Consider the following 20,425-nt stretch of genomic DNA (forward strand, 5'->3'; position numbering starts at 1 on the left):
TGTATATAACATATTGGAGTCAGAGTTAGCTTGGAAATGAAGATCGCTGTTATTATGAAATAACATAATATGAACGTAAAATGTTATGGTAAATCTCAATAATCGTCATTTCCAAGCCAACTAAACGACTTTTTTCGATCATACTCATATTCAGTTGTTTATTCTATGTTTAACACGAATAAATTTTCACTACATAAACGCGGACTTTTCATTCAAAGATATTTTTTCAAACGTATTACAGATATTACACATTTTAATATGGTAAACTGTCGCTTTCAGTCGCACACGACAGTCTTCGATATGCCTTCGCTAGCTGAATTAGAGAAAATGAGTATTTTATGCGTTGGCCGCAGAACGAGTAGAGGCTCCACCGTACAGCATTTGAGTCGTAAGGGGAAATCAAATCAGCCTTATCACAAATTTGCCCATTAAAATGCAATCTTCCCAATTCTTTCAATCAACGGTATAAAAATAACATAAAACTCAAAAAACTGATTTTTAATTTACAAATGATGTTAGTGAAGGTTAATTTAAGCTTGAGCTAAACTTATGTATATTGGAAAACACGTGATATGTTAAAAATATTAAAAAATATTTTAGACAGCACGATATAGTTCGAAATATACTTAATATTTTTATTATACATAATAAAAAAATTTGTCAATATAACTTAAACTTTCTCTTTAAATGTCTTTCTGAGAAAAATATTAACCCAAATCAATACCTTTCTGCTATCGAAGTATAACCGTATCAAATAATTATCGAGGGAGAAAATCTGGACTAAATTGAGGCTAAACAAACCGATTCCACAAAATGAATCATTTTTAGCTCTCACTGAAGACGCTAATAATTCAATAAATTAGCTATAATTGATCAGATTTGAGGTGTTAGATCGGAAAAAATCTAGGACGACTTAAAAAAATATTCAACAACAAACAGAAATATCGTACCCAGTTTGATCCGTTAATTAGTATTGCGCTTCGGTTCTGTTATAGTAGTACCCTGTAAAGCATGCCAAGGTGATTGCAAATACCGACAATCCAATATTAAAAAGAACACACGATCGTTGACACCATATTATGGGTGTATCTGACATTTATATTCCACGGATAGTTTACATTTTTTGTTATTGATCTGCCTTTCCTTATTGTTGTTTACTTGCAATAGTTTTGTAAATTTATCCCTATTTCACCATGCATATAATATCTGTACAGGGTGAGTCAACGCTAGAGTAAAATCCATTATATCATTTGTTTCGAAGTTTACACAAAAAAATTATATATAAAAGTTATAGGGAAGGTTAAGATACACATTTTAAAATTATTATACCTAGAGTATATAAGTTACTTGTAGTATAAAAGTGTGGCGGATATAACATTTTTTTTTTAAATGCAACACCTTATTTTTTATTTTATTTTTAGATTCTGCGTAAAATTCCATAACTTTTTTATATATAATGTTATATACCTAAAATTAATAGTTTTTGTAATATTTAAATTTGTTTAAAATGTTAAATTGCAATGTGGTAAAAAATTGTCAGTGGTGCCATTGTTTCTGAAGTTGGAGTACCAAAATTGGTTAGGAGAATTTTATAGAGATGAAACAAAAGATATATTTAAAGATATTTTAGTTAAATGTCAAATCTCAAATTTTTTAAATGGTACACCCTATATTTTATAACTTTTTCTGATAGAATTTACAAAACTCTTCAACTTTTATTAACTATGTCATATACTACCTAGAATGGGAAAAAGTTAAAAGTCTCATGAAAGAAACATCAGATTCAATTATATCCAGAAGTCACAACACAAAACGACCCCATTAACACTGGATAACACAAAGAACTCTCGACACAATCGAGGAACGGAAAGAAATAAAAAGGAAAGGGTTAACAACGCAAAATTCTAAAGAAACCTACAGAAGACTATGCAAGAAGATCCAGGAACAATGCAGACAAGATAAAAAATAATTACGTAACGAAAATCTGCAGTGAAATCAATGAACACCAAAACTCAAACCAAACACGAGATTTATACAAGAAAGTAAGGGAACTCACTCGGAAATTCAAACCTAAGACATCTGCTATCGAGGACGAAAATGGAGAAGTCTTGTGGAATAACGAGGACATATTGCAACGATGGAAAAAATATTGCGAAGAACTATACAAGGACGAAGCAGACGTAGTAAAAGAAGTTCGAGTACCTCACATAATAAACGAACTGGAACCAAATATATTGAAGAGCGAAGTGGAAGAGGCCATACACGGACACTACCTCAGCTGAAATGATAAAGTTGATAGGGGAGGAAGGTGTGAAAATAGTACATAACATCTGCAATAAAGTATGGCAGTCTCGACAATGGCCTAAAGATTGGACTAATTCTGCTTTCATCCCAATTCACAAAAAAGGATCCACACAAAAATGCCAGAATAATCGAACAATATCCCTAACGTCACATACAAGCAAGATCTTACTTAGGATAATTGACCGAAGACTTCGGAGGTACTTGACGCCTGAAATACCTCCTGAACAAGCCGGATTCGTGAAAGGAAGAGATCAAATATTTAACATACGCCAACTCATAGAGAAATCTCGAGAATTTAGCTCGCCTATGTTCTTGTGTTTTATAGACTACAAGAAGGCTTTCGATTGTGTGAGGTGGAAAAACCTATGGAGGGTTCTGAGCGAAATGGGAGTTCCGAATCATCTAGTGGCTCTTATTAACAATTTATATGACAATAATACTGCAATTGTCAACCTAGATAACAAAACGTCGGAACCTTTCAAACCTAGAAAAGGGGTACGCCAGGGCTGTATACTGTCACTCAGATAGTTTAATGCCTATGGCGAATACATCATGAGACGTGCTTTGGAGGGCGAGGAAGGAGGAATTCTAGTCAACGGTAAAATCCTAAACAACCTCAGGTACGCGGACGATACCACCCTGATATCGAAAAGTGAAGAAGAAATGGCCCGGTTGCTCCTAACTATGTTCTTTCACTGATTTCCAATGGTGGTTGTGCTAACTTAATATTGACTTAGCACAACCATCGATTTAACATACTTAGCGAAGAGCGGCAAATTTTGCGTTTTCACGGCAAATTTACGGCTAATTTACGGCAATTATTCCACATAGTTTCATACATTTTTAATTAACAAAAATATTCAATTAACAAAAAAATAGTATATACTCTATTTTTTTGTTAATTGAATATTTTTTATAACTATTTTAAGAGTATAATAGAGTATGTACCTAATATATTTGACTTCTTTTTTCAGTGTTTTTTTTTTCTTTATTCAATGCTATACAGGGTGTCCCAGGCTGAGCGTGCATTAGAAGTTTCTAGAGAACTACAACATCTGGCTCGGAGATTTTTTGCACATCATAGTTTCTCGAGTAGTGAAACGAGTAGTGAAAAAGTATAACGAACCAGTCAATTCTCGATGAACTCGGCATCACAGATCGATTATCCACCATCTGCCGTAGACGCATCTTGCAATACTTCGGTCATATCACTCGGAGAGGTGAAGACAACCTTGAAAAACTCATTGTACAAGGCAAAGTAGAAGGCCGAAGACCCAGAGGACGATCACCATCAAGATGGCTTGACCAAATAGCAAATATCACAGGTCATCAGGTTGTGGAAGACCAAAATCACAAGCTGCACATAGCCATAATGTCACGATTCTTCAGACATGAAGAGACGACGAAGAAGAAGAGAATACCTATTTTTAATAGTTTGCGATTTATTCCTATTTTTTCTATTTTTTCTCTTATTTTTAATATAATTGAAGGGGTGGTTGCAATATAATCTAAGGCTGCAATAACCAGGCAGCTCCACTTTTTTTCGAAAATGAGATTTTTAATGAATTGCCCTAAAAAATAAAAAAATGGCCGATCATTTCCTGCAACAATCAGTTCTCTCAATATAACAGTATATACATAAATGGCGACTTTAGTTGGAGCTGCCTTGCTCTGGGTTTGCAGCAAGATCCGAGCAGTTTTCACCAGAGAATAGGTACATTAAAGAAATGCTAACTTCATGTTAAAAAATGGAATCAGACGCCACCTGGTGTCGCCTGGCAGTACTAGCTAAATTGAGGGGAATTGGAGGGGCGGGCCTTAAAAGAGGGGAAATTTTTTAAAAAATATTTTTATAAGTATCACTGACTTACTGTTTAAAGTTAATAAACATATTTTTTATTACTTTAATATAATTTAATGTATTAAAAAATATGTCTATTAACTTTACACAGCAAATCAATGATATTATTAAAGACTTATTATTTTCAGAGAAAATTCATAGTAAATAAATTACACATTAGTAAACAATATTATTTATTTTTAGAGCTGCGATTTATATTACAATAATATTGAAATATATATATTTTTTAACAACGAAAAGAATATCCGGAACCTGAAAAAGAAAGATGATCAATTAATGACTTAAATTAGTTCAAAATACATTTTGCAAATAACTAGTGAATTGGAAAGATAAACATACTATTAAAAGACATTTTAGTAGTATGTTATCATCTATTTACTGATAATACATTACATAAGTATATAATAGGTAAATAACATGCATAAGGCACTATGATACAACTACCTGTATCATGATAACACACTAATATGACAAAAAATATATGCTAATTTAAATTCCTTTAATTATCTAATGAAACACTATCTAGCCTCAATGCATGCCATTCCAAAGGCAAAAAAAACTTATACCAAATGAATATAAGCTGAATAAAACATAAACCAAGCCAACGTGCAAAATAACCAAAAAATGCATCAAAAAATACTTTTATCAGATCATACCCTTGGATATATTATGTATTTTATATATCGCACATCCCGTTCAAAAGTTTACTAACTCAAAATAGAGAATATAGAGAACATTGTCAGGAGAAGTAAAAGAAAATTTAAGTTAAGGCAATATGCTCCTTTTTGCATATTAATGGCCAAATAATATAATGTTGATTTAATAAAATTTTACTGGCATCCTTCTGAAGTATAAATCAGATTAAAAGGACATTGTTTTTGTAATAATTGTTTGTTTTGTAAACATTTTTTGAAGACAATACAGTTTTGAACGGGTTGTGCGATATAAACAAGGATCTTACTATTATTTGAGGTTAGAAAGTATTTAAATAATATAAAACATAATCAAAATCACTTTTCATCATAAATTATAGAGGTTCTTACGTGTTTTGATATTATTATCAGGAAATAATACGTTTAGTTAAACAGGTACGCTGCCAGGCAAGTTCTATCGGCGGGTCTTTGCAAGAGTTGAAATCTAAAAATACAAAAATACGTTTACATCTTAGTTGTATTTATGAATAAAGTATTTGTGTGTAATTTCTGACTTACCAGTTAACTGAATAATCGCATTAAATACATCCAAATGGTAATTTAATATTGTAAAAAAGCAAAATTGTTTTAAATCACTTGCCAGGACAGCCCGGCCAGCTTCTTTGTTGACAAAATGGCCGCGGTATCATGATTTAAGCAATGTGAGTGACAAAGAAAGCCAATGCCTGGCAGATGTTGCTTTCTTTGTCGTTGGTCCTGGCACGTTTAAATTTGACTGTTGCCTGTTTTCCCATACAAGTGACATCCCCGTGGTTTTCACCTTTTGGATAAGTTATAAGTTAACAGAGATACAAGGGGAGTCAAAAAAGGCACCAATTTAAAATTTGCCCTATATTTCCGGAAATAAGAGGGCTAGGACAAATATCTGTGCAGTATGTATAGTTTTATAGAAAGTGGCAGTAGTTGTTATGGGAAAACCGCATCTTTGAATCTCTATTCATAAACGGTAAACCCTGTAAAACATACGAAAATGGGACACCCTGTAGACTATAATGTCATTATTGTATTATGGGCTTTATTTTTTCTAGAAAATTACATATGTCACTTTTAGTCATCATTTTATTATAAACATATCAGCTTTCAATTTCCTATGTTATTTCCTTGAAAATAATTGTTAATAACAAGTAATTGTTGTTTATTACACTTTTAACAAGTAAATGCATAAAATTATAATGGTATGTTTAACGAATGGGTTAATTTGGGATAACTCTTATTTTTAGTTCTATAAAATGTTTATAATAAATAATATTTTTATTATGAAAATTATATTATTCCTTAATTTTTTTTTGTTATTATATATGTTGTTTTGTTATTATATATCCTATATAATATATTCTTCCTCTCTGTAGTAAAATTTCAGATGTGAATGGTTGATGGCTGTGCGTCCAGACTATTGTCACTCAAACGAGACTTACACCTAATCTTATTGCAAGTATAGACTAGCCAAAAAAAAACTGTTTTAAATTTGACTTTAGTTGACGGAATTGTTAAAAGATGGTCATATGCCTTAGACAAACAACGCTCACTCTCTCATACTTTCTAAAGAAGGGTTATTTCGATCTTAAAAGACAGTAACGAAATATACTTTTTAGTTATTGTTACTGAATCCCGGTTCTTTAATGGCACAAATCATGGGGGGGGATTTCCCGGTTCTAATCATTCGTGTAAATTTTGAGATTATCCATATATTTATCAAAGTCAGACAAATATTCTGTTCGATCAAACTTATATAAAGATTATAATTTTTGGAAATCAGAACAAACATAAAACCAATTTTTTTACAACGAAAAATAACCTTCTACATGTTACTGTTTTAGACAGCCAAAGTATATTGATCTAAAATCCTATTTAAATAAATTTGATCTTCAAGTTGTAGATATCTATATAATATGACGAATTAATATTAACTTGATGGATATTTTTAGGCTGCTTATATTATTGTGGACGAAATGCACGAAGAACACCCCGAACTGCTTAAAGATCAGTACTGGGATGATGTGGTACCGAAAGAGATTCCCTACACAGTCGCCTCAGAACACTATAGACGAGAAGAACCTAAAGGTTCAGCCGAAACTTACAAAGTTAAGACAACCGATGCCCTGTATGCCAATCTTTTTGCCACAAGGACATTTTAAAAAAAGTATTGTGGACGATATGTATGCAGATTATGTAAGTATTATTTATAAGTCCATTAGGGTTAAATTATATGTTTTGGAGTGTCTATTAGCTTTAGAGATTTATTGTGGTTCTTTTAACATTTTCTAGTAATATCCTTTTAAAAAGGTCTAAAGCCTGGTTGACACGGTCAAAATGCATATGGAGTGTACTTGGATGCTGCCACATAACTGTAACTGAAAATAAACAAGACCGTGTTAACCTGCTTTAATTATTGTTTGCAACCCTCTATTGGCTCAGTGCCAATGGCTCGTCATTACCTAATACAAAGAACAGCATATTGGTCATGCTATCTCACTGATAAAAATGGATTCTGACGTTCCTTTCTTTCGTGATTGACAAAATCTGTACATGGCTTCATTCGTCAATCCCATCAGCTTTAGATGCCTATTGATCTTAGAAAACCCTGATAGTAGCCCCGCTACTTTTTATATCCATAAGTCATAATAGTACCAGTATACTAAGCTAATAACAAAAGAACTAACAATCGTGATTGTCTTGATACATAAAATTTTGTTGCTGCTTTTGAATTACGGCATTGCCAATATCAGCTTTCCAATATTCCTTTTTCATTCCGACAAATTCATATCTTTTCTATATCATCATCATTTGCAGCTTATTCGACCATTTCCAATTATTGCGTAACTTCTCTCTCATACTCTCTTTGTAGCTGGGATCATTGTTGTCTATTGTTGGCTATGCGGGTCCAAGTTATCCCTGCTAATTTCCTAATATCATGGTCCCATCTGAGGTTTAGTCTTCTACTAGGTCTCTTAATTCTTCGTAGGTACCATGCTGTATTTTTTATGGCCCATCTGTTGTTCGTTCTTCTTGCCAGGTGTCCTGCCCATTGCCATTTTAGGGATTTAACTCTGTGGATGACATCTACTACCTGGGTCATTTTTCGTATTTACTCTATTCTTTCACGTCTCTCTTGGGTTATTCCCAGCACATTTCATTCCATTTAACGTTATGCAACCTGCAGTTTCCTTATAATATTCCATTTTAAGTGTCCAGATTTCGCATGCATAGGCCATGACCGGTAGTACACATTGGTTGAATGTTTTCTTCTTTACCCACTTTATTGCTGGCTTTATTTATTTCATTTTTCTATATATTTTTCTCTAAATTTGTATGTGTGAATTGTAATCGAGTTTCTCTAAAACGATTTGACTAATTAAAACTAAGTTATATTAGTATTTAACAAAGAATATACTTAGATATTATTAAACATAGCTGTAACAAAAAATATACTCGTATTCAAGGATAATCAATATTAAAAGCTTTAACATATCACATTTTTCTTATGTCAATAAATTTTATGCAAAACATAGTTTATGCACATATGTAAATGTCTATTCTATATATGTGATGTTCCAATGACTGATTCTCTTCAATGTACTCTTATTTTAATTTTAGATTAGTCTGTTAATTAACAAATATTATCTTTCGGGTCACTGAACATCAGATAATAATTAATAAAATCACCTTGCAATTAATCGTTGTTATGGGAAAATGTCTTGTTTCATTCTGTATAAGTATAAACATTATTTCTCTAAAAAAAAATCATTATGGGTATTTCGCCACTGTATTGCAAGAAAATGTCCGTTAAGGTTTAACGCAGAAGTTTTTACAAAAAATAACTATTTTATGTTGTAGATTTTTTTGCAGTGCATGTGGCAAAAAAAACCCATAATGAATTTTTTTGGAGAGATGAATCCGCCACATAGGTATAGATATTTTTTATAAACATTATTCATTCAAATGCATTTGTTTATATCTAAAATTTGATTTGGTTAATTATTTCCTCAACATCAAGCTCCAAAATCAATTTATCGAGTTTTATTATTGAATTCTTTTATTGTTTCAGATCTATTTTACATTTGAGGTTGGTATTATTTTAGGTAGCTATTTGATTTTCAGGTTTTTATTAAATTTCGTTGAATACTATTTGAAAATAACTAATTATCTTGATATTTACAAAAATTATACTTATTCGATGTTAAAAATTGCTTAATAACCTTGTCGGTATAGTAGACAGAAGCTTTGCATGTTAGAATTTCAGGCAGTTTTATCTCCAATTAATAAAATATTAAATTAATTTAAATCTATTTATTTTAAAAATGTATTATTTTTTTTTAATTTAAATTGTGTTATTAATTTTGTAATTGCTACCATAAATGGTATGCTAATATAATGCAAGAAAAGATAAGAATATCGTCTTATATAAAATTCAGTTCATCGCTGAATGATCTGACAAGATCGCAATTTTTATAAACATTTCTCCTTAGGTAACTTTTATTTGAAGGGTCCAGGGGAAAACCTGATAAGCGCCATTTTACTAATGTAACAGGAGATTACTGGATAGGTGGTGGTTATTAGGTTCTTCCCCTGTATGTATATTTATACTAGGCATACATCATAGGATTTAATACCTTATTGCCCTACAGAATTTATTCGTTTTGTAGGGACCAGTTAGATCTACTATAATATTGCAAAATCCTAAAACTAAGAAATTGGCGATTATAATGGGTTTTTTTCCCAGGACCCTTCGTTTTATAACTTAATTTTCTTTGTTTGCAAGGCTGCCACACTAAAATCGGCTTTGAGATCGACAATGAGTGCCTGCTTTATATGTTTATGTTATTTAGAAGTCAAACGGTACATGTTGCTGGTCGTGGCTCAGTGGCAAGTATATTTGGCTGCCGACTTGAGAGTACCGGATTCGAAAGCTATTTAGTTAAATGAAAATATTTATTAATTTAAATAGAACGACCATCGGGTCGCCACTTCAGGTATAACGTTTCAATTATTGATATTCGGATTTGGGGATGAAATATAGATCCAATGTACGAGTGAAAAACAGATGAATCACAGCATAAGTGCATACAACCGGTTGCCTAAGCTTTATGGTACTATATAAGAAGAAGGTAGATTGCCTGACAATTAAGAAATCCTACCGACTGCGCCAATTTAGTTATCTAATAAACAAGGTTATTTTTTTAGAAATTAAAATATATATTGAAATTACATTAATTAATTTTTCAATTTGAACAAACAATTTGAAGAACAACAAATCTCTTATTAGTGTGTTACAGTGTTACATTAAAATTAAGTTTGATATTTCAAGTTTTTTCTAATTTGATTTTAAGAATTTGGATAATTTTTAATTAATTAATATGCTTTAATAGTTTGGAATTAATAGATTGGAACATCCTATAGCTCATAACTAAGCCCTTTTATAGCTTCGGCATAAAGACAATTTACCTTAAATTAAATCACCCTATGCATTTCTTACACGTTCTTATTCAAACTTAAACCTTAAAGAAAATAAATGTTTTTATTTTGTATTGCAGGAAAGCGTAGATACGCCGATCGTTGAAAGAAGAAAAAGTCAAAACTGGTTCAGCAGACAGATCTCCAGAACTGGAATGGGATCGATTCGGTCAGCCTCGACCGCTTACTCGTCTGGAGGACTATTTTCCAGGCCGAGAGGCAATTCCGTCTATGCCAATCCAGAAAATGGACAAATACACATACCCCATCAAAAGATGTCTATTTATGATCGTTTGGTTGGAAGAAGATCCGGAAGGAATCAGAAATTCAAACCAAGTAAGTTGAATGTATATATTGTCAGTCAAGAAATATAAAAAAATATACGAAGAAGTAAATTAATGAAGAAACAATGAATAGCAGACTGTTCGTTGTTAAAAACTAGCTGATATGTTTTAACCGCTGGATTACGGGATGTCGTTGCAGCCACCCTAATTCGTTTATTTGATGTTACAGCGTGCTGTCTTTTTAGCCCAGATATAACATTTCGACGTCTTTGATAACATGCACGTCAACTTTTATTGATTTTTCTATAAAATCGTACTAATGCTGTATTTTTACTATACGCCCAAGTAGCATTTATCTGACTTCGAACTAAAACTGACCTGAAGCGACGTCAGACTTTGTGCAAATTTAGATCGGGTGCTGGTGATAGGACCTGTGACGTCGCTTTCCTATTAAAAGCGATGTCGTTGGATCCGAGTCGGTAAATCCAACGATCTGTCGAATTACAAAATAACAACGTACCATATTTATTAATTTCCCAACGTCGCGCGTCGTTCCCACGTTGGCTTGCACGACGTACATATACTTGAACTAGCCCGACGTCTACCCGTTGTCCGAATGGGATACGTCTCACTGATAATCTCTAAAGTAACGTCCAATTATATTTTGTTTTATTTTATGTTCATATTTATAACCTAATTTCCATATTATATTATAATTTACGTCCGTAAATACAACCCAAACATAACCTAATAAAAAGTTTTTGTAAACAAACTTATTTTTTTTTATTATGCCTAGAAAATACTCAAAAGGCATTTAGAGATTCATCTACATTTTACAGAAAAATGCTCTGTGGCCAACGACGGATGCTCCTACGTATGCCGGCCGATCGCAAATTTTACGTGGCGTACGTTGGAATTATATACGTCATAATACGATTGCCGGTCGTCCGGTTTGATGACTTCGGTCGTGTGAGACGACTAATGTTGGAGGCCCGGTCGGAATTGGTATATTGGTAGTTCATATTAGGTCGGACACAGAAATCCGCCATTCTTAACAAGTATCCGATTGTCAGCCATTTTAAAATCGTTTTTTGTTTTTAAAATTTATATTCACATTCCGATTTCTAGTAGAATAATATTGATAAGGTTGAGTTTGGGGGAACCACAGTACAGTTTTATGATTAAACCAGCTAGAAAATAAAAAAATATATTTTGCGAGTTACTTTTTATAGATATTTTATTTCAAAAATCTACCTAATTTTGAAGGCGCTCGTTGTTTTCCGGAGTATTTTAATCAGGTATATCAAAAAAGTTACTTCCGTTGACAAAACTGATGTCTGGATTAATGATTCAGAATTATTATAATATGAAATTAGGTAAGCACTTATACTCGTAGTTATATTCGAGGAGTGATTATGAATACATTATGTATTCTTGGTAGCGAATTTGAAACCAAACATAACGTAAGTGCTTAGCGACGAATTTTAAGTGACTGAAATCCAATGTAATATGACGTTGGTAATTGGTAGAATTACATTCCCTATTAGGTCAGATACCGACGTCGAGGCGACCCGAATCTGTATTCCCCATTTAGGTGCAAATAAGGGTCGTCAGGCGGTCGAACCGACGCGACGGCGACGTTGGTACCCGACGTCGGGTTTATTGAACGCGACGTATACCCGACGTTAGATAACGTCCAAATGCTACTTGGGCGACCTCACGCTTATCTTTTAACATTTAACCAAGATAAACTTAACATCCTAGTTTATAATGGGTGAGTTTATCATAAACTCAATCGTTTTACGAAACAAAACCTGTAACAGATTTCTAGTAATTTCTGAGAATTTATATGGTCTTACAGCAAGAGATTTTCGGTACCTAACCTATAATCCTGCTATTGTAAATTGTATGGGAGGGGGGAGTTATTCTTCTGGACCCTATCATCTATTGTGTTCACCTTTCTGGAGTTATAACTCATTATAGAATCTCAGGGCATTGACAAAGGCCAGTATCTGAAACATAATCCTACTATGCCAATATAAAAGTAACTCCTCGGATCAGTAATCACCTAAAGATATGTTGAAATCAAGAGGGGTTCAACATTATCTTTTTTACTAATAGTATTACTTCAATCTGTAATCTTTATGTCAATCTGTTTTCATTTTAGGTCAAAAATTTGCAGGAGCTTCGGCTATGAACGTTAAAAATCGACCACGAATACCAACACCCGATGTAACGAAAGAAGTGATTGAGAAAGAGAATCGTCAATCGATGTCCACTCTCACGAATAACAATATGACACAACAGCAACCAGTTTCAACTGGTTTGACAGTCATGTCTCATCAATTACCCGCTTATCCGGGTTATCCTTCGGGAGATGTTCCCGTTGTACAGGTAAATCCATTATGTTTACTGAAATAAAAAATAATCGTATTTTGCAATATATGGTAAGATGAAAGGTTGTTATTCCTAAAATTACTTTACACATTCTTTCAACGAATTTCTAGGATGTTAGAAAAATCCTAGAAATCAATTATGTTTTAATGTCCTTATGCTGAATAATATACTTCTCGGCCATAAAAATCTTCCAGTATTATCAATATTAAATGCTGAGATCAATAAGCCAAAGAATCCTAACCTTCTAGTGATCCCATTATTGGAAATCCAATGGCACACTTTCTTTCAATGTGTCTGGTACAGTAAAGGTCCCAAATTAGTCAATGCTAACAATTACTAGTAAACATTCACTGATTTGTTGACATACATGTTTACCTTTAACTAGTAAATGCTTGCGTTCAAATTCGGTTAGTTTTGTGACTTTTCTAGCTACTGTCCATAACTTTACTATCCGGAAATTACAGAGCTAATATTAAAAATAAGTTTTTAAATTCTAGAACTGGTAAAATCAAATCTACGGTTAAAATTCATATAGTAACTAGATTTCTTTACATTGTGGTACCGGTAGTGTAGTGTTACATATCTCATATTCCTCGTCAAAATTTGTATTCTGAATTCCTGCTTATGGAATTACGTATGCCGATTTTTCTAAAGTGAGTACCCTTAAATGAGTAGATGAGATTGATTTTGATGTCAATATATCTGAATGATCTGAATGTCAAGATAATAATAGGCGGTTTAAACCACACTACCTACTTACTACATCGAAAGCTTGTGTGCAGTTTCACATGGAACGTATTGTTCGTTTTTACTATCGGCATTGATGCTGACACACGTTTTAAATTTTAAGTTACGGCGCTTAGTGTTGTTACCAGACGTATATTGCGCTTCCATGTGAACATAGTCATCTAAACTCGTAGTACTTGTTCAGGACAGTCAGACAGTCAGGACGGACGATACGCTCTATCTGTAACGGCATGGCATCCAGTGTAGCAAGCTGTACCTTGCTACTCTGCTATTAAGAGCGTTAAGCTCTGGCGTTCAGATATTGAGTGTAAAAACATACCTTGGGCATAAAAGCATGGGCATAAAAATTATTTCCGTAAACTTTAGAAATTAAAAGATATTATTCCAGAGAAGGAAATCCTAATATCAATTTAAACTATTGAGAGAAGGATTAAAACTATCTGAAGTTGTTACATTACTTCCAGGCTCCAGACATTTATTCCTATACATTCAAAACCTGAACGGAGGCAGCTCAAAAAAATATTAACTTAAATTGGCACATTTGTCACTTTTGTGTTAGATTAGAAGAACAATTCACCTTGTCATTAAAATATGCTTTATATGTTACTTATTTGATATAATCCAACCTATTATTTGCATTATAGGTCGTACTGTCACCCATCCAGGAACTCGACGGCACCGGCTCCGTAAACAACACACTTCACGCCCATTCACCCGGAACCGCAGCTTTAGCACAAGCCGTCCTGTCACCCACCTTGGGACCATTGCTCACCACCCCAGTTAGCGTTCCCATGACCGTGTCCCAACTCACCCAACTGGGCATAAATTCGGCACATAACAGCCCCCTCTTAGCTAGAGCATTTGATACGCACAACATTAAAAAGCCCACTTTTATCCAGGCATTCGAGCATCCGAAAGCTGTCAGCCCTGCACAACCTTTGACGCTGACAGAGTTACCTACTCCGGAAGTACACCAAGACGAAGAGCAGGTTGAACAAAGCGGTTCTTCTGGAACATCGGATTTTTCGCATCAGTCCAAGGATTCTATCGGATCAAATGTGTCTAATACGACTGCTTCTATGTCTTCTAAGAAGTCTTTACAATTAAGGGAGGCAAAAGATAGAATTGACGGTTCTCCGTTACCTCCGTCTCCTCCAACGATCATAAGTAATTTGGAGGAAGAAGACAGAGTTGTGTCTCTAACGCCAAGCGCTTCAGCACCTAATTCGTTGAATTCGCTTAGTGGAGCTCAACCAGTCGCGGAAATCCCTAAACTCAGAAAAATATCAGCTGTATCGCAAAATACCAACTCTCCAAAAAGAGGAGAGGTATACGTATGATTTTAGTGACGATTCAGACATTTTTTTTAATTAGTAAATTGGTGTGATTTAATTTTTATATTTGGAATATCAATTATTTTGATCTAATTACATTCCCGTGTCTAATATAAGATCTACTGATATTTCTAAGTTATATTTAATTTACAAATATTACTTTTTTATAACTATATAACCATTTAAAGAAAACATTAATTTTCTTTGAATAATTGTCAAAAATGTGTGAAATTATTATTGTAGGGTGGAAGCTTTTTAGCTAAAGTGCTGACTTTTTGTGATATTTTTGTTATTTAAAATGCCAAAAATGGTATTTTAATGAGATTAGCTAATATTTTTTTACTGTTATTGTTGAAAAATATTTGTGAAATTTACTAAATTAATATTTTATTATTTAATATATATTTATAATGAATCTTGCATATTGTCAGGATCTATGTTTTTAAATCCATAAGTAAGGGTCAAATAAGATAAAACGTAACATACTAAACTATGTAATAATTGTGGTATTATTTATAATTCTAATATTTTTGTTGGGGGTGATAATATTATTCACAAGTACTTATTTCTGATAACTACTAGTTACTGTATAAAATTGTACATATTATTATGATTCTTTTTACGATGTATATGTTAAATATCAATCTATTGTCTGTATAAAAAATAAAGTTCTTATAAATATATTTTTGTTGTTTTAACTCTTTTAGTATGTTTCTCACACAACTATGAAACGCTTTGTTATTTTCTAATTACGGTACAAGCCGTCCATTCGCCCATCTTGATACCATAAATCTAACCAATTCTCATGACTCTGATGTCCCAGCTCACCTAGCTGGGCATAAACTCAACACATAACAGCCCCCTTTTAGCTAGAGCCTTTGATACGCACATGATACGCACAACATAAATAAGCCTAATTTTACCTAGGCATTCGAGCATTCGAAAGCCGTCAGCGCTTACCTTTGACACTGACAGAGTTACCTCCACCTGTAGTACACCAAGCTAAAGAGCAGGCTGAACCAAGCGGTTCATCTAGAACATCAGATTTTTCGCATCAGTCTAAGGATTTTATCGGATCAAATGTGTCTGATACGACTGCTTCAATGTATTCTAAGAAGTCTTTACAAATGAAGGACAGCATTGAGAGAGACGGTTCTCCGTTACCTCCATCTCCACCAACGATCATAAGGAACTTGCAGGAAGGAGACAGAGTTGCGTCTCTAATCGCAAGTGCTTAATTAAACTTAGAGAAATATCAGCTCTATCCGAAAATACCAACTCTCCAAAAAGAGACGAGGTATACATCTGATTTTTAGTGACAATTTGGACATTTTTTGCATAGTTTGTTTTCATAGTTTGTTGAGTTTGCATAATTACTTTGATGAATGGTTTGACTATTACTTTTATTTTAATTTTTTCTGACTTAACTTTTATCTGATTTTTTTGTCTAATAGAGACGACATTCACTGAACCAAAAGTCGACATAAATATAATGAAAAAGTTCATTAATATAATGAATTAAATCATTAATTTTGAGCTGATGAACGATTTCATTGGCACAATGAACAGTAATTCATTAACTCTATGAAATTTAAGTTCATTAAATCAGTGAACAGTGTTCATTAATTTGAAGAACACATTCATTGGTACAATGAACAGATTTCATTAATATAATGTACCTAAATCCTTATATTAATGAACCGTATCATTAATACAATGAAATAATTTCATTGTGTTAATGAATCGTATCATTAATACAATGATATTTATTTCATTGTATTAATTAACCGCTATCATTAATACAAAATCTTAGCAAAATCTTAATTATATTAGCTGTATCCTTAGACTTGATAACGTCTAGACGAATTTGCAACATGCTTTCCAAGTCGCATCAAGTGGGTCCGATGTTAAATTGTCGAATTTGAGGGCTTCAAGGCAGGTCTCAACATCTTCTTCCGGTTCTAAAAGACGTATATAAAAATAATTAAAATGCCAAATATTAAAAGAACATTCGAATGTACCATAATCAGTTCCATGCCTCGACCTGTTACTATGTTTTTCTTCTTTTTGTTTTTTATCTTCTGAGACATATTTGGAAACCGCTGTTTTAATGAATACCCACACCAGAGAACTCACACCGCGGAATTTGATTTGACAACACAACAAATTAACTACAATACGATAGGACTTTTATTTAAAATATTTAAAATATTGAAGAGAACACTTACCGCTCTAATGAAACTAAGGCATCACTGAATAACTCAACCACACAGACGTTATTAAAGTGCCAAAGTAACCGATCCAGATGGCCACCATTTAAGTATATTTTATTCCTGATATTAATAACCGCGTACATTAATATAATGTATTTAGTACATTAATATAATGAATATGTGTTCATTAAAGTTTCAGCATTAAAACAAAGAACGCATTCACTCGGACAATAAACACGTTCTTTATATTAATGAAAATCTTACATTAATTTAATAACCAGATTTTCATTATATTGATGAAATTATATAGATTCATACTAGAGTAAACGCCACGAATGTTTGGGAGTGATTCATCAAAACGTAAATTTTTACCGCAGACGTATGTTTTTAAGGGCCCGGTCTAATCATCTGCCTGCGCTCCTCCTACTTATTCTAAAATGTTAGCGTGATTGACAAAGACGATACTATATCGCGTTTCTTTGATTGATTCGTTTTTGTGCGTCAGTCCATTGGTGTGCTTGCAATGCAACCAATGGGGCATTCCATTTTATATTTATAACCAAATATATGTTTTGACAAGACTTTGACAGTTAAAACAACAAATTACAATAGATTATATATTGATTATTCTATGACTTGAAACACCACGGCACTGGAATTAAGTTTTATGTGACCTTGAACAGATTAGTTCACATGGTAGCGACCGATGAATCACTTCCAAACATTCGTGGCATTTACTATATTAATAAATCAGGCATCGATCTATGATTAACAAATCATTAATATAATGAAAAAAATCATTGTCCCAATGAAAGAACAGTTAATAATCAATGTTCATTAATATTATGAACAATATTTTTTTCAGTGTTGTAATTAGGGAATATTTTTAAAACAGCCAAATCCTAAAGGTCCATATATTTTTCTTAACAAAGCTGCACTTCTTTCTCTGCTTGACCGTCTTTCTAAAATCGTAAAAAACTCACCCTGTAGTTGGTTGGTTGCTGTAGAAAATTGAGACACGTCTGGTCACAAAATTAAATCAGTCAATCCTGCGTTATTTTGGTCATATTGCCAGGAGTGGCACCTCAATGGAGAGACTGATGGTGGAGGGGAATTGATTGATCACGGTGGAAGGTCACCTAAGAGGTGGGTAGACCAAGTCAAGACCCTAGCGAACCTGCCCGAAGCCTCACATATGGCACTCACATTGGAAAGCCTCACAGTGTCGAACAATTTGGTCCAAGAAAGTAGGGGAATCAATACATGATGTTACCATACTCTCACGTAGGGTGAAGGATTGAAGAAAGAGAGTTGGTTGGTACACAATGGCTCAATAATAATAAATTATGAACTGTCAAAGCAGTCGACTGCCCTTGCATACTTCGGCTCCATATTCTTTTCACAGAAAACGTCCTAATTTTGAATGCACGAAAACTAGACGCTAGTATTATATTAATGTCTTTTAATTGCTATTTATACAAGTTTGTCATTCATTTTGTTTGTTGTGCGTGAATTATACAACAGAAAACTGCTGACATAGTGCCGAATAGTGCTTAGTGTGCATGCGAATCTTCTTGTTCTCTAACACACATATATTTACTTTTAAGTAGATTAGATATATTCATTAGTGTTCTATAGTCCTTTATTTGCAACTTTAATGTAAAAGTAAAATAAAGCTCTTTTTTAAAGAAGATTGTGTCGTCTCGTATTATAAGAATGTGTAGTACTAGGCAAAACTAATCTACACTGGTTTGGAATTCTAGGGGGGGAATTACCAATTATTTCCCCACTTAGAATTTTTAAAACCTTTCTTTTTTAATCATCTGAATGGAATAAACTCTTTCGTTTTTTCTACAATTTCTACAATCTCTCTACAAAAAAATTATACAATCAATCTACAGTTTCGAAGAAAAGAATTGCTAGTTTTGTTAAAGTATTTGCACCTTGGAATGCAGTCAGCATTGTTATGAATATGTGCCACTTCTTGGATACATGCTACAACGCTCTAATACACTCGAAGAGTGTATTAAGCCGCGTACTCACTGGCGAACTGCAACTGTAACTGCAACCGTTGCTGCAACAGAATCGTCGCGAAGGTATGCACGTTTCTCTTCTCGCGAACCTCTCGAGTCGCAGTGTTTGCATAGAGCTCGCGAGCACAATGTCTCATTAAAGAACCAATTTCTGTCCAAGCATCTTCTTTTAAATGTCTCTTGTAATAGTCAAAAGTTATGGGCAATTTTCCAAATGGTAAAAAATTAAAAAAGACTCCGTATCTCGGTTGGCAGTGAAAATATGAACAGGCGGTTTAGGCCATTAAACGTTTCTCAGAAATCGAGCCCATGACATCTATGTCGGTTTTGCTCTATCTAGTCAGGAAATAGGGTTTCTCTGTTAAAACAGACCAATTTCAACCACCATGTACTTTTCAATTAGCGCCAAAACCTTTTCTTCGTCCCACGTACTTATATTTTTGTTGGTTGCGAGACTATTGGACGTATACACTGGCGAACGTCCCAAATAGACGTCCACGAACCAACCGAGAATCTCTTTGTGTTCGTCCTGAAAACCGGCGGCTCGCTGCGAGCTGTTCGAAGCTGGCTCGCGAACCTGGTTCGCAACGCGTCCACACTATAGAATTTGATTACAGCAACGGTTGCAGTTACAGTTGCAGTTCGCCAGTGAGTACGCGGCTTTAGATACATACAATTTCTCAGAACTTACCACCGAGAAAAATCAAATATTTTCCTTGACTTAAGTAGGGGAGACCGGGGTTGGTTGTCTCACGGGTTGGTTGTCACAGCGGCCATAACAAAAAATCGAGTAAACGAATAATTTTGTTGACCGGCGTCAGATGCTCCCTCTAGCAATACCTCTTTTTGACCTTCACTTCAGTCTTCATAAAATACGTCTAAAATTTCTTTAATGGGTAATTTTAGGCAAAAAGTCTTAATGTCCTTTAAAACTAGTATGAACAGACTAAAAACCAAAAAGAAAAAAAAATGTGACTTCCAATCCCGGTCTCCCCTAATCTTAGGATTGTCACGGGGTTTTAACAGGACACTCTCTACACTCAATGAATACCTTAGTGGATTGAAACTAAGAAACAACGGCAAATGCA

General features: G+C 33.6%; 1 protein-coding gene across 1 annotated transcript in view; it reads left to right on the plus strand.

Annotated features, from left to right (window-relative positions):
- Positions 1-15,774, plus strand: part of LOC115874234 (bestrophin homolog 1-like) — a 130,205-nt gene extending 114,431 nt beyond the window's left edge. Inside the window, 5 exon segments of the mRNA XM_030889331.1 lie at positions 6,804-6,992; positions 6,994-7,047; positions 10,410-10,665; positions 12,781-13,007; positions 14,402-15,774. Of these exon segments, the coding sequence (XP_030745191.1) occupies positions 6,804-6,992; positions 6,994-7,047; positions 10,410-10,665; positions 12,781-13,007; positions 14,402-15,097 (1,422 nt within the window). The 3' untranslated portion in view covers positions 15,098-15,774.
- The last annotated feature ends 4,651 nt before the right edge of the window (positions 15,775-20,425 follow it).

The sequence above is a fragment of the Sitophilus oryzae genome, unplaced genomic scaffold (assembly GCF_002938485.1).
Source record: "Sitophilus oryzae breed Bouriz unplaced genomic scaffold, Soryzae_2.0 scaffold_1246_pilon_pilon, whole genome shotgun sequence".
Taxonomy (NCBI): Eukaryota; Metazoa; Arthropoda; class Insecta; order Coleoptera; family Curculionidae; genus Sitophilus; species Sitophilus oryzae.